Source organism: Salmo salar, chromosome ssa02, assembly GCF_905237065.1.
Source record: "Salmo salar chromosome ssa02, Ssal_v3.1, whole genome shotgun sequence".
NCBI classification, from domain to species: Eukaryota; Metazoa; Chordata; class Actinopteri; order Salmoniformes; family Salmonidae; genus Salmo; species Salmo salar.
This window is the reverse complement of record NC_059443.1, coordinates 76,518,518-76,533,336: the sequence shown is the minus strand read 5'-3', so window position 1 is coordinate 76,533,336 and position 14,819 is coordinate 76,518,518. Positions and strand designations below refer to the sequence as shown.

Below are 14,819 nucleotides of genomic sequence, written 5' to 3'. Positions count from 1 at the left end.
AGATGTTGAAGTACTAACTGAATAACTCTTATTAGATTGTTTAGCCCTTCCTGAAATGTTCTTCTTAGAGATCTTAAATACAGTTGAGTGTAAAAGGTCAGTATTGACCTCAGTGAAGACTGAATCATAGGTGGTGCTGATGTGGTCATATCTGAACATGAGTCAGGTATAGGTTTAGCAGCAGTTCTGTACCTTTCCAGAGTCACGGGTCTTGGCTCTGAGCTTGTTGACCTGAGTCTCAGCGATGTCAGCACGCTCCTCAGCCTCCTCCAGCTCATGCTGAACCTTCCTGAACTTAGACATGTGCTGGTTTGCTGCTTCCTCCTGGGTGAGGAAAAGAGAGGGAGAGCAGAACATCAGCATTTAAAGTTTGAAGCTTCAGGCAGCAAATTAATATTCTGTTTTTAAAGGTATTTAAAAAAATAAATACAAAAAAAGACAGCTTTAGGATAGTAATGTATACAGGGAGATAGATGATACAGTAGAGTAAGTGAGTTAGCGGAAATGGGGATCAAACCGCTGCCTCCAGCACTACCACTAGACCAGCCCCCAGCGCAGCAAACACTCAGAAATGTTGATATTTTCTTAAGCAATTACTTGTAATATCAATTGAGTCATTGCTGACTGGTGTGCTGTAGCAACACTTCAACTAAACCACATGGACATTACGTTTTGTACGGATTTTTTTTTCTTTTTTCTCCAGAGTATTTGACTAAGTCTGACTCACCGCTTCCTCAGAATGCCTCTTGTAGGCCTTCACTTTCATCTGCAGCTTATCTACCAGGTCCTGAAGTCTGCCAACATTCTTCTTATCCTCCTCAGTCTGTGGGAGAAGAGCAAAGAATCAATGTCACAATAGTTTTATACACAAACCTGTCTGTTAGTGTCAAGTGTGTGAAGATGGCACTTTCTCTTTCTCTTACCTGGTAAGTGAGCTCCTTGACTCTGCGCTCATACTTGCGAACTCCCTTGACCGCGTCTACACCTCTTCTCTGCTCGGCCTCCACCTCAGTCTCGAGCTCACGCACCTTTGTGGAGAAATACATGTAGGCATTTGTTTGAGGTGGTGAAATCAGACGTAACATCTATTTGTAAAACAGAGGTATAGTCTTCTACTCAGTCAAGTCATTTTATTATTTTAATTGAAGGGGTCTGTAATAATATCACATTTTCAATATCTGGGTCAGTGGTTCCCAAAGTGAATTTAAATTTCAATGTGTTTATGAATTTTTATAGCAAGAACAGATTAAACCGCCAGGGATCTTTGGAAAATGTTTAGAGGGTGCAATACATTACAATGTAATATTATTCATCCACAATTTATGTTATTAACTCTTAGATAAACAACGGATCTGGGAGTCTCACAACTCAAATTCTTCTTGTTTATGTAACATGACTATCCTTGTGGTCATGGGTTTAGTGGTGTATGGTGCAGTACCAATATGGCGACTAGAGGCCGCCACTCGCATGTTTTAATTTTGGGACATTTCTTCCATTATGGAGCTCGCGCTATGGCAGTTGAAATTAGTTCGCCAAGTGAGCCAACAGCAAGACAGAAACACCGACATAAATACATATGTATATCTTTATTTTGAAAGTAAGCGAGTGGAAAAGCACCATATTTAAGACGATAATGTTTCTGGAGTGTGTGCATATGTTTGTTAAGATGATATGTTGTGTTTTCAGGTTTTATGAACTTATTAAAGTCCGCTAGCCTACAAGCTAATTCAGCCATTAGCCCGCTTGCTGGTAGCCCCGCATAGCAACGCTAGCTTCCCTAGCAACGGCCGGTGAATGAGACGTAACTATAAAGAGATAAATTATTACTATGACATTAATCAGATGAATGTGTATTGTATTGTGTGTTGACATTTATTGTGAATTATTATTATTATTATTATTATTATTATGAATGAAATGGTAGATTAGAAGAAGTCTGCTGAGACAACAGTTTAAGCCTGAACGAAGCAACTAGATGAATACATTTTAATTTATTTAAAGGTCTTGGATCAACTCCACTAAATAAGTGTACAATTATTATAATTGGTTTTGTTGTGATCATAAATGCACTGTAATGTAAGCTTTAAAACTGCAACATTTTCTCTCTGATGCAAAGAGGGGGGACTTAAAAATGTTATTTCCCAGGGCCTGAGACTTGATTAGTCCAGTCATGCACTGCAGAAGTCATAGTAAATCTGTGTGGATGCTATTTTTATCGCACTTTAAAGTAAGAGTTGTGTTCTGATATTATGAGGGGGTCCCTGATGAATTCGCTATCACAAAAGTGGTCCTTGCAACAAAACCGTTTGGGAACCCCTGATCTAGATGGGTTATTGAGAGAAAAAGTAATTACAAAATGCTCCTGTGTATTTTTACATTATCAAATACATTTCCAGCAATCTGTCTTTCAATCCACCCTAATCCCCCCTGCTGATAACTCACCCTGGACTCCAGTTTCTGGAGCTGCTTCTTGCCTCCCTTCATGGCCAGATTCTCAGCCTCATCCAGGCGGTGCTGCAGGTCCTTGACTGTGACCTCCAGGTTCTTCTTCATCCTCTCCAGGTGAGAACTGGTGTCCTGCTCCTTCTTCAGCTCCTCAGCCATCATGGCCGCCTGGAATAGTAGTTTGTTTAATTTATGCACCAATTGGCACCAATCATAATGTTCCTCTGAGATCTTTGTTGTTCGTAACCAGCCCAGCTACCATTGGCCCTTAGGGACAAATCAAGATGATGTAATTCAAGGACTCACATCAGTTATTGCCTTCTTGGCCTTCTCTTCTGCATTCCTGGCCTCCTGGACGATGTCGTCCACCTCTCCCTGCACCTGCACCAGGTCAGTCTCCAGCTTCTTCTTGGTGTTCAGAAGGCTGGTGTTCTGAAGGAGGAAACAAGATGATTTGTTTGACTCTCAAGAGAACTTGCAAGTCACAAGACTGAAATTATGAAAGTCTAAAACACTGGCAAATTCCAGGTGTGTTTAAACTGGATGCTTGGTTGAGTGTCATAAGAAATGGCTTTGACCCATACCTGGGAGTGCAGCAGTCCAACACGCTCGCTGGCATCTACCAGCTCAGTCTCAGCCACTTTGCGGCCTCTCTCTGTCTGCTCGAGAGCAACTCTCAGCTCCTCAATTTCAGCCACCATCAGACCGTTTCTGCGCTCCACCATGGCTGCCTGCTCCTTCATGTCTTCTGCGACACGGACAGCATCATCAAGGTGCAATTGGGCATCCTGTGGTTCACAATGACATACGTTCATTAGCACTTGTGGAAGTAGGGGTGATTCACAAACAAATCCCTCTCCATGTTCAGGCTTTTGAGCCTGATGTCCCAGTCCCTTTACCTTGAGCTGTCCCTGGACGTTCCTCAGCTGTTTCTGGGCCTCAGCGGCCTGCCTGTTGGAGTGGCTCAGCTGGATCTCCATCTCGTTCAGGTCTCCCTCCATCTTCTTCTTCACCCTCAGGGCATCATTCCTGCTCCTGACCTCAGAGTCCAGGGTGCTCTGCATGGAGTCAACCATCCTCTGGCTGTTCCTCTTGATCTGCTCCATCTCCTCGTCCTTCTCAGCGATCTTCCTGTCCACCTCACCCTTGATCTGGTTCAGCTCCAGCTGCACACGCAGAATCTTGGATTCCTCGTGCTCCAGTGTTCCCTGGACAAACAGAAGCAGTCAGGAAAATCATGTTCAATACATTTGGATGTAGGAATTAAATATATATGACTACAATAAACTCTAATACAGGGATCATTGGACTGTAGCTGGGGCGTTGGCTAGTGTAACACCGCTTTTCCATCAAACAGCTGTAGTTTGTACCTCAGCCTCTTCCAGAGCAGTCTGGATCTCAGACTTCTCTGTCTCCACGGTCTTCTTGGCCTTCTCCAGCTCATGGATGCTCTTGCCAGTCTCTCCGATCTGCTCAGTAAGGTCAGAGATCTCCTCTGCACACACACACACACACACAATAAGTTTAGACTTAGGGGGGTTTAGTGGATATGCCAGTGCGCTGAATTTGACATTAAATCATATTAACAGTTAATTAATTAACAGCACTTCATAGGATCTTGCAAATCTAATCGCCGACCACTTATTTGGAATATTCAAAGGAATACCAACTACAAGTAAAATATATACAAATTATACTGTACTTGATATTTCTGAAATGTTGTAATATTAATGTTGATGATTGCAGTTCCCTCCATTTTCAAAACACTAGTCAAACATGAGCCAAATAGAACTGCTGTCAAATGCTCACGTTGCAGGTTCTTGTTCTCTCTCTTCAGAGTCTCCAGATGATCCAGAGCCTCCTCGTAGGAGTTCTTCATCTTGAAGAGTTCAGTGCTCATAGAGCGAGCCTCCTTCTGAGCTCCTTCCAGCTCAGCCTGGCCCTCCTCATACTTCTGCTTCCACTCTGCCAGAACCTAGGAGAATCCATGGGATTTTCATTAGAAGTCGTAGATGAAGAGTTTTTAAATTAGAAATATGCAACAATTATACAATTGATAAAATGTTTATGTTTATTCATTTTCACCTTGTCAAAGTTCCTCTGCTTCTTGTCGAGGTTGGCTGCCAATGCGTTGGCTCTCTCAACGTCAATCATGAGGTCCTCCACCTCTCCCTGCAGCCTCTGCTTGGTCTTCTCCAGGGAGGCGCACTTGGAGTTGGTCGCCTCAATGGTCTCCTCGGCATCCTGCAGACGCTGGGCCAGCTTCTTCCTGTTGGACAACAGAGGTCGGTTTTATGGAGTGAGAGATATGTTACAATACATATTGATGTAACATTTTCTCATAGCCTTATACCACCCTCACCATCCAAACCATATCTGAGTTTTTTGTTGTTGCGTGCGACTCACTTGGCCTCCTCCAGCTCCTCTGTGCGCTGGATGGCATCAGTTTCATACTTAGTCCTCCACTGAGCCACCTCACTGTTGGCCTTGGACATGCCGCGTTGCAGCTCTGCCTTGGCCTCCTGCTCCTCCTCAAACTGCTCCCTCAGGAGATCACAGTCATGGCGGGCAGACTGAACACCGTGGGCCAGTGCGTTTTTAGCCTGTGAGAAAGAAAGAGAAAGACAAAGAATGATTAGAGAGATAGTCAAACAAATTACGGTGAAAGTCTCTGAGGGTGGTGAGACAGTAGAAGTCTCTGAGGGTGGAGAGACAGTAGAAGTCTCTGAGGGTGGAGAGACAGTAGAATTCTCTGAGGGTGGAGAGACAGTAGGAGTCTCTGAGGGTGGAGAGACAGTAGGAGTCTCTGAGGGTGGAGAGACAGTAGAATTCTCTGAGGGTGGAGAGACAGTAGGAGTCTCTGAGGGTGGTGAGACAGTAGAATTCTCTGAGGGTGGAGAGACAGTAGAATTCTCCGAGGGTGGAGAGACAGTAGAATTCTCCGAGGGTGGTGAGACAGTAGAATTCTCTGAGGGTGGAGAGACAGTAGGAGTCTCTGAGGGTGGTGAGACAGTAGAATTCTCTGAGGGTGGAGAGACAGTAGAACTCTCTGAGGGTGGAGAGACAGGAGTGTCTCCGAGGGTGGTGAGACAGTAGAATTCTCTGAGGGTGGAGAGACAGTAGAATTCTCTGAGGGTTTAGAGACTGTAGAAGTCTCTGAGGATGGAGAGACAGTATAATTATCTGAGGGTTTAGAGACAGTAGAATTCTCTGAGGGTGGAGAGACAGTAGAAGTTTCTGAGGGTGGAGAGACAGTAGGAGTCTGTGAGGGTTTAGAGACAGTAGAAGTCTCTGAGGGTGGAGAGACATTAGGAGTCTGTGAGGGTTTAGAGACAGTAGAAGTCTCTGAGGGTTTAGAGACAGTAGGAGTCTCAGAGGGTGGCGTAGTCACCGTCTATATGAAGATATAACTCTAAACTCTGTGGACTGGGAGTCCATTTTGGGTCCCTTACCTTGACCTCCTCCTCAATCGCCCTCTTCAGCTCCTCCACCTGCTGGGTGAAGGCCTGTTTGCCTCTGGTCAGCTGAGACACCAGGGCTTCCTTCTCCTCCAGCTGGCGACCAAACTCACCTGCAGGGACAGAGGGACATCTTGTTAATAGGGTCTCTGTACTCTAAGATTGAAAATGGATTCGGAGGTATCGTAGGGCAATGTTTGGTGGTGAATAGTACAGTAGAAATGATGTGTATATAGCCCCCAACACGTTATTGCGTTTTACTGAAGGAAAGCATTGGCTTGTTGTTCATTGTTGATGGTACCATTTTCTGTCAGGAGTCTGGCCCTCTGTCCGCTGATGTCGTTGACCTGGCGAACATTCTCATCATTCTTAGTCTTGAGCTCGCTCAGCTGGTCCTCAAGAGTACGGCACATCTTCTCCAGATTGCCCTGTTAGTGAAACATGTTCCATCATTACTTTATATATGGGACTTCTGTCAACTTCAGTTCACTTGAATGGTAATGTAGTTGACCCTCCTCAACACTGCTTTACCAAAACATTACTACTCACCTTAGCCTTGGCGACGGCCTCCATGTTGCTAGAGAGGTCATCAATCTCCATCTTGTACTCGCTCTTCTCCTTCTCCAGCTTCTGCTTGACGCGCTGCAGGTTGTCGATCTGCTCCCCGAGCTCAGCCACACTGTCGGCCTGCTTCTTGCGCAGAGCGGCGGCTGTGGCCTCATGCTGCAGGGTGGATTCTTCAAGATCACGACGCAGCTTCTGGAACTCAGCCTCACGCTTCTTGTTCATCTCAATCTGAGCAGCAGTGGCACCTCCGGCCTCCTCCAGCCTCTCGCTGATCTCCTCAAGTTCCCTGGAGAGATCAGCCCTCTGCTTCTCAACCTTAGCCCTGGCAGCACGCTCAGCCTCAATTTCCTCCTCCAGCTCCTCAATACGGGCCTAGAACAGGGGGCAGGAGCAGGGGGATGAACACTACAATACAGTTGAAACAATCGACCCTCACAAAATTATAATAGTATGTATATTTAGCATAAATGTGTTTAATAAAAAGCCAGTTACACTAATATATTCAGTAGACAGTGTCCCATGCAGGAACCAAAACAACAATGTTCAGAACAACCATCTTCCAACCTACTCAGCCATCAGAAACCACCGGGAAGCATGTGTGCTACCAGAATAATGTTTTCAGGAAATGATTCAAGTCTGTGCTTTTCTGTACTGGAGCTTATATCCTGTACTATACCTGGAGTTCCTTGATCTTCTTCTGCAGCTGAGCTCCCAGAGACTGTTCATCCTCAACCTTGCTGAGGAGCTGAGTGGTCTCAAACTCCTTCCTAAGAAACACAAACACATCGATTGCTTAGTTAGTTTTTTTTTTTGATAGTGTAAAGGGAGAGAATCATACCATTCACTTTGCTTTTAAGAATACCATTCAGGTGTTAATTCATAATTACAAGAATTAGTCAAGAACAACCATTATAGCAGGTAATACTGTAGTCATTTGTTTATGTTTACTTCTTGATTTTCTCATCAGCTTGCTGCTTGTCATTCTCCAGGTCCATTATGGACTCCTGGGCCAGTTTCAGATCTCCCTCCAGCTTTCTCTTGGATCTCTCAAGGTCCATACGGAGCTTCTTCTCTTGCTCCAGAGAACCTTCAAGCTAGAAGATAAAAACACATATATTGTTCAAATCTAAACAACTGAAGATAATATCATCTTACATACTATCATGGCCAAAATGTCCAACTCCACTCACGTCGTCCACTTGCTGTTCCAGCTTGGTCTTGGCCTTGGTCAGAGTGTTGACTTTGTCCTCCTCTGCCTGCAGGTCATCCAGTGTCTGCTGGTGGGCCTCTTGGAGGGCTTTCTTCTCCTTGGTCAGCTTGGCAACACTCTCATCCATAGACGCCATCTCCTCTGTCAGGTTTTTAACCTGTAAATGGCCACAACATAATTACACTTCACCATAAATGGGAGATTTAGATTGTTATATATTGTTATACATTGCATTCATTTCATTTCGCTAACAAATCTCATCAACACTAGATGGCAGTGTTCACAATGTCAGTGTACTGAATGGAAGTCATAAATGAGAGGGATCAGAACATTCAACTGAAATTCCACTATTGTGTCTTAATTTTTCCTGCACCCACAATACAACTTGAATTCCATTTCTGTTAAGCTATGTTTTGAGTTGATTATTGTTTGGATTATTGTTTGGTTAGACTGTCTATGGTAAGACACAAGACCTTGTTTTCAGTGGCGTGCTTCTCCTTCTCCACTTTGGCCAGGGTGAGCTCCAGGTCATCAATGTCCTTCTTCAGCTCAGAGCACTCATCCTCCAGCTTCCTCTTCTTGGCAGTCAACTCAGCATTGATCTCCTCCTCATCCTCCAGCCTCTCGGTTGTCTCTTTGAGTTTGGCCTCCTGCTGGATCTTGCTCTTGATGAGCCCCTCGCACCTTTCCTCAGCATCGTTCAGACTCTCTCCTTCCTGGTTTCAGAACAGGAGTAAACAAATCAGAGGCCTCACTTTGTGTATCAAAATATACATTTTACTCAAAGAGGTCAGAGCAAATCAATAGAAATTCATGAAATATATACAATATATAACATGGGCAATAAAAATGTGTGAGTTAACCACATACTTTACAGTGTGTTCATATTTGTGTGTATGTGTGTGTATTCATGTGTATGTAAATGTGCCCATACGAGGGTAGGTGCTGACTCACAGATGCGACTTGGAGTGCCAGGTCGTTCTTCTCCTGCGTCAGGGACACCAACTTCTCCTCCATTTGCTTCTTTGTAGACAGAGCCTTGGCCAGGTCTGTCTTCATTTTCTCATAGTTCTCCTTCATGTTGGCCAGCTCCTTCTCAGTCTCAGCGCTCTGCAGCAGGGGCTTGATCTTGAAGTACAACTTCATCCATGGCCAGGTTTTCACATTCATGAATGAGCGGATGTTGTACTGGATGGAGTAAATTGATTCTCTGGTCGACAGAAACGATGGAGTGGCATGGTGAGTCATTAGATGATGGAATTAGATGAACAACAAAACAGAACCACCTGTCACTGTTTGTTTACAGATGAGCAAGGTGGCTAGGGAAATGTAACCCTTCCTAAATTCACAGATAGTGGACTAGATGCAAGGACTGACAGGTTATGCTAAGCTCATGATGTATTTTATATTCTTCAAGAATTAGAAGGTAAATACCACACATTTAAATGACAGTTGAACAGCCAAATCCCAAACTGCAGCTATAAAGCTAGAATCCTTAGTTGCTACATCCATTTCTGGACTAAATTAATTAACCCAAAAGCTTTAGTTGACCATTATAAGACGTACTTTCTCATTCTGAACAGCTCACAGCATTTACAATATGTAAACATAATGCATTAGATACAGCTGGTTGACAGAAAGCTTTGCCAAGATGTCTACTATTTCTCACCTCCTCTCCATCATCTTGGTGAACTCTCTCCTCATGAGGAATCCACGGCTGAGAGCCTGGAGCATGCCGACTAGAGAGGCCAGCTTCTCATCTCTCATCTCCTCCAGGACACCCAGCAGACCGGCTTTGAAGAACACCTGAGACACAGGTTAACATGGTCAATGGAACAACAGATGCTGACAGATAGAAATGTTGGAATCAAAAGAGGGGAACAACACCACTAGATTGATTTAAACAACATTAACTTTGATATGGTTACAAACAAACCATGTGATAGGTTGTTTCTATGTTGTTAGTTATAAATTAATAGTTATAGATTAATAATGTTCACAGATACAGATAACAGCATTCATACCACTCTAACACAATGTACATGAAAAATAGTTTAGTTTCTCTTCTATACTTGTGATGCATGAATTTGAAGAAAAACACTACAATGTTTTTCCACCTTTTCCATTAGTTAAATGAAGAAGAAAGAACAAAAGGATGGATAGATCACCTGGAGAGATTTTATATGGTACGGGTTTAAATTATCATTGAAGTTGTGTTTTGTTGTCAGCTTTTGCTGTAGGTATTTGACTGACCTTGGTGTGTCCAAACTTGTAATCCTCGTGATTCACATCAATGGATCCAAGCAGCTTCTCAGAAGCCTTCTTGTTGTCCATGAACTGGCCCTCAGGGATGACACTGGCATTCAGTACTTTGTACCTGAATGAGGGGACAGTTTTAAAATATGCCAAGTTGTAATTGGTTGGTTGGTTATACAGTGAGGTTCAAAATGATTGGCACCCTTGATAAAGATGAGCAAAATAGACTGTATAAAATTAATAATACAAATGCTGAGATATATTGTATGGTCAAAATGCTTTTTGGATTCGAAACAAATATGTATATGAGGAAAATAACCCCATACCTACTGTAAAATATGTATATGAGGAAAATAACCCCCATACCTGCTGTAAAATATGTATATGAGGAAAATAACCCCCATACCTACTGTAAAATATGTATATGACGAAAATAACCCCCATATCTACTGTAAAATATGTATATGAGGAAAATAACTCCATACCTACTGTAAAATATGGTGGAGGATCTTTGATGTTATTGGGCTACTTTACATCAAATGATCCGGGGGCTCTCGTTAAGGTCAACGGCATCATGAACTTTACCCAGTACCATGACATTTTTGCCAAAAACTCGGTTGCCTCAGCCAGGAGGCTGAAACGTGGCCACAGGTGTGTATTACAGCAAGACAATAACCCCAAGCACACAACAAAATCCACAAAGAAATGGTTAATCGACCACAAAATCAACATTTTACTATGGCCGTCTCAGTCTCCAGACTTGAACCCCATTGAAAACCTGTGGTTTGAACGATGGATATCAAGGATCTGGAAGAATTCTGTAAGGAGGAATGGTCAAAGATCCCTCCCAATGTGATCTCCAATCTCATACAACATTCTAGAGAAAGACTCAGTGCCATGATCCTCTTATTGAAAAAAGGGGTGTCAATAATTATGAGCCCTATCTTGAAATAAAATATGAATTATTAAACAAAATATTTTTCTCTGAGTATAAAATAATATAGTTGTCACAAATGCTTGATCATACAATATAGCTCAGTATCAGTGTTATTTATTTGATACAGTCTTTTCTGCTCATCTTTATCAACAGTGCCAATAATTTCTGTGTGTGTGTGTGTGTGTGTGTGTGTGTGTGTGTGTGTGTGTGTGTGTGTGTGTGTGTGTGTGTGTGTGTGTGTGTATGTGTGTGTGTGTGTGTGTGTGTGTGTGTGTGTGTGTGTGTGTGTGTGTGTGTGTGTGTGTGTGTGTGTGTGTGTGTGTGTGTGTGTGTGTGTGTGTGTGTGTGTGTGTGTGTGTGTATGCTTGCATGTATGTACCTTTGCTTGAAGTCAGCATAGATAATTCTGCTGGGGAAGCCCTTTCTGCAGATCCTGATACCCTCCAGTACACCATTACACCTGAGCTGGTGGATAACCAGGAAGTTCTCCATCAAACCTGATAAAACAAAACAAGTCTCTTTTAATACTCATAAACAGGTCATTAAAGATTGGAATGGTTGAGGTTACTGATACTGTACTGATAAGATGACATATTTAACTCAATATTTCTTGTACCTGGAGTCTTTGACTCGTTGGGGATCAGGCAGCGCACAAAGTGAGGATGAGTGCTCCTCAAGTTGGTCATCAGCTTATGTAAGTTCTCCTGTAAGAGGGTTACAAACCATTTTCTCAGAAACAATTTATAATAATTGCACTTTTTAAAGGACTGAATATACACATTTCAATAGCTCACCCTGAACTGGGAGGACACAGTCTGCATGGAACCACCCTTCTTCTTGCCTCCTTTCTTGGCTTTATCTGTTAAAATGGGGAAAAGTAAAAGATAACTAGAAAAGTACATTCCCTAGAGTGGGTGGAATAAATAGAATAATAATAATAATAAGAGTATGTAAGAAATCTAGAGTGGTCTTGTCATCAGCAAGTACACTAATTATAAACTGGAGAATCTCTGGTTAACTTCACACTTATCTACAGGCAAATGCTGCCAATGAGATTGTGTTAAATAAGACCTACTGCATGATTAAATTAACCAAGTCTATGAGTAAATCAACCTAGTAATAAACGTTGAGAAATTGTGATTCATTCTAAGACTTTAAAGAATATTTGGGTCTGAGTTGTAACTAGTGCCTAATTAAATATTGTGACATGATGCTAGTCTTACCCTCAGGAGGGGGAGGGGGATATAGGGCAGCCAAAATTTTTACTCCGGACTTTCCATACAGTTGACAAACTGAGTCGTTCAAGGGGTCCTTGTTCTTCTCCAGCCAGCCAGTGATGTTGTAGTCCACAGTACCGGCATAATGCACCAGGGAGAAGTGGGCCTCTGCCTTGCCTTTGGCAGGCTTGGGCTTCTCAAACGCCTTTGTTTTGCCAAGATGCTGGGCATACAGCTTGTCCTTGAAGGTAGTGTCTGAAGACTTGGGGAACATGCACTCCTCTTCAAGGATGGAGAAGATGCCCAATGGCTTTACGAAAATAGATGTATATCAAATTACTGATATTTCCATTTAGGATCACAATCATTCCTTTAGTAAACATTCTATTTGAGGATTACATTCATTTTGGGGTACATAATAGGAAACATATTGAGTTCTCAAGATAATATCTCACAGAGGACTCACTATGATCTTCGCTTTTGCGGTCCATTACAATCTTCACAGACAGCTTACCTTCTCAATAAGCTCAATGCAGGCAGCCAAATCCATGCCGAAGTCAATGAAGGCCCAGACGATTCCCTCCTTCTTGTACTCCTCTTGTTCCAGGACGAACATGGTGTGGTTGAAAAACTGTTGCAGTTTCTCATTGGTGAAGTTGATGCACAGCTGCTCCATGCTGTTGTACTGTTGATGGAGTTTTCAAAGGGATCATTTCATCATACAAGACTGTAATCCATCTCAATCACAACTAATTGTCTTGTTCTGGTGTCATACTCACATCAAAGATCTCAAACCCGGCAATGTCAAGCACACCGATATAGAACTGCCTTGGATTCTTGGTGTCCAACATCTCATTGATACGGATGACCATCCACAAGAACATCCTCTCATAGATGGACTTGGCCAGAGCACTGACTGAGTTATTAACCTGCAATGATAATACCTCAAATTAATACATTCGCTATTGACCGTGTCTGGTGATAAGGTGATAAGACCTTGGGATAAACAACATCACTATTTAAAAAAGCAATGCACTCGTCCCCAAATAATTCCGGTGCTCAGAAAATGGTAGATGCTGTGTTTTGCAGTCTTACCTGAGCCACAGTCTGTCCCTTGGTCACATACTCGTTGCCGACCTTCACTCTGGGGTAGCACAGAGCTTTCAACATCTCAGCTGAGTTCAGGCCAAGCAGGTAGGCGATTTTATCAGCCACTGGAGAGAGAACCAACAACAACAGATTCAGTGACACTAGATCGCTTGTTTCTGATGTCACACTGACAAAATAGTTTGGATAACTTTTAGGTTAGGTTTTGATTTTCTCCCATATTCATCATTTCAAATCATTTCTGGAGGTGGGAATTTGGTTTCCAAAAACTCTCCTGCATGACTTTTGTAATGTAAATTCTCCACTAAAGACGAACACTCAATGTAAATGAATCCTTCTTTATTAAGAGTAACATTGTTAGACTAAAATGAAAACAATGCCTTCCAATAAGGAGAAAGTTATCATGTTTGTTTTGCATGTTTCTCAACCTTACAATAGGGGTAAAAGCAGAACATTGTTTGAGAGTGATCCATGTGTATTAGCAGTAGTGATTGAGAGGCTTTTCCTACTGGAAAGAGCTATGTCCTAGTTGAAGGAAACTGATAACCCAGGTTCTTCTGAAAGGGGAAAGAACACTCACTTAATGGTGTTGAATGACCTTTGCTCTGACTTTCTGGTGAGGCCTGATCACTCAAAGGCTAGAGACACTGGGTGAGATTTCAGTATAATATGTAAATGCTGGTAAATGCTATTAAGTAGTGTATTGCTGTTGTTGTTTGGCTTCAATACACATCTCACCAGATTGGGTCTGCTGTTCTCTGACTCCCTGACCCTGTAACTCTGCCATGAGGTTGCCAATATGATAGGGGAGTATAAGCCAATTTGCAAACAGTTGGGATTCTCTTTGACACTTGAAATGGTTTGAACAGTTGTGATTCTCTTTGAAATTTGAATTAAGAATATTGGGAATGTAATAATTTGTCATGCAGTGAATAGTTATTCTGGATTTCCTGAATCAGAAATAGCCTAAACTGTTGTTCTGGTCTGTCCTCTCTCGGGGTTATGGCGAAGGTGACCACAGATGGTATCTAGATGCATGGAAGGGATCATTCCGCCGAAAACAGTGTGACCCTCAACCCCTCCAAACTTATCACATGCTACTTGTGCACTGGCCGGAAAACGGATAAGACAGAATGGACCACAAAGGGTGGTGGCGGCGGCTCAGGTGAGTGTTTCGTCTGCTTGGGGATATTGAAATCGGGACATTATCAAGGGCCATCCACACTGACAGGCATGAGTTCCATGTGTACCATTCTGAGGATGAACTGCAACGCTATCTTAAGAAGAAAACAAAGAGACGCCAGAAGAATGAGTGCTGGGAGGGAGGAGGAGTGGTCAACCGTTACCCGTAATTGATTTAGTATTGTCCAAACTGGTTTATTTGGGGGTATTAGGTTGATTGTGGGGGTCTGCACACTGTGAAATGTTATTTAGTAATTTAGAATAGAAATGCATTGAGATACCGATCTGTCACTAACATGCCACTGGCGAACAGTGTAAGACAAGGACAAAGATATGTTGACATGTAGTACATGTACACACCCTTGTCTTTAGATGTACATTCTGCCAGTGTCGGTGTGTGCTAAGTTGAGAGTCTTAAATTAAAGTCATAGATTCAAGAA

At 42.7% G+C, this 14,819-nt stretch overlaps 1 protein-coding gene across 2 annotated transcripts in view; it reads right to left on the bottom strand.

Annotated features, from left to right (window-relative positions):
• The window catches only part of LOC106564162 (myosin heavy chain, fast skeletal muscle), a 530,774-nt gene that overhangs the window by 448 nt on the left and 515,507 nt on the right, over positions 1-14,819 (bottom strand). Inside the window, exons 13-40 of one of the 2 annotated variants that reach the window (XM_045710185.1) lie at positions 13,186-13,304; positions 12,870-13,019; positions 12,605-12,775; positions 12,097-12,400; positions 11,668-11,732; positions 11,490-11,577; positions 11,253-11,370; positions 9,934-10,057; positions 9,350-9,486; positions 8,635-8,890; positions 8,154-8,396; positions 7,661-7,837; positions 7,419-7,564; positions 7,147-7,237; positions 6,453-6,842; positions 6,205-6,331; positions 5,898-6,016; positions 4,852-5,048; positions 4,531-4,714; positions 4,255-4,420; positions 3,816-3,940; positions 3,345-3,653; positions 3,030-3,233; positions 2,752-2,877; positions 2,443-2,613; positions 924-1,028; positions 728-823; positions 193-324 (exon numbers count right to left, since the gene is read on the bottom strand). The exons of the other annotated variant lie outside the window; for it this stretch is intronic. Of the exons in view, the coding sequence (XP_045566141.1) occupies positions 193-324; positions 728-823; positions 924-1,028; positions 2,443-2,613; positions 2,752-2,877; positions 3,030-3,233; positions 3,345-3,653; positions 3,816-3,940; positions 4,255-4,420; positions 4,531-4,714; positions 4,852-5,048; positions 5,898-6,016; positions 6,205-6,331; positions 6,453-6,842; positions 7,147-7,237; positions 7,419-7,564; positions 7,661-7,837; positions 8,154-8,396; positions 8,635-8,890; positions 9,350-9,486; positions 9,934-10,057; positions 11,253-11,370; positions 11,490-11,577; positions 11,668-11,732; positions 12,097-12,400; positions 12,605-12,775; positions 12,870-13,019; positions 13,186-13,304 (4,640 nt within the window). The remainder of the gene's footprint in view (positions 1-192; positions 325-727; positions 824-923; positions 1,029-2,442; positions 2,614-2,751; positions 2,878-3,029; positions 3,234-3,344; positions 3,654-3,815; positions 3,941-4,254; positions 4,421-4,530; positions 4,715-4,851; positions 5,049-5,897; positions 6,017-6,204; positions 6,332-6,452; positions 6,843-7,146; positions 7,238-7,418; positions 7,565-7,660; positions 7,838-8,153; positions 8,397-8,634; positions 8,891-9,349; positions 9,487-9,933; positions 10,058-11,252; positions 11,371-11,489; positions 11,578-11,667; positions 11,733-12,096; positions 12,401-12,604; positions 12,776-12,869; positions 13,020-13,185; positions 13,305-14,819) is intronic. 2 annotated transcript variants of the gene reach the window in all.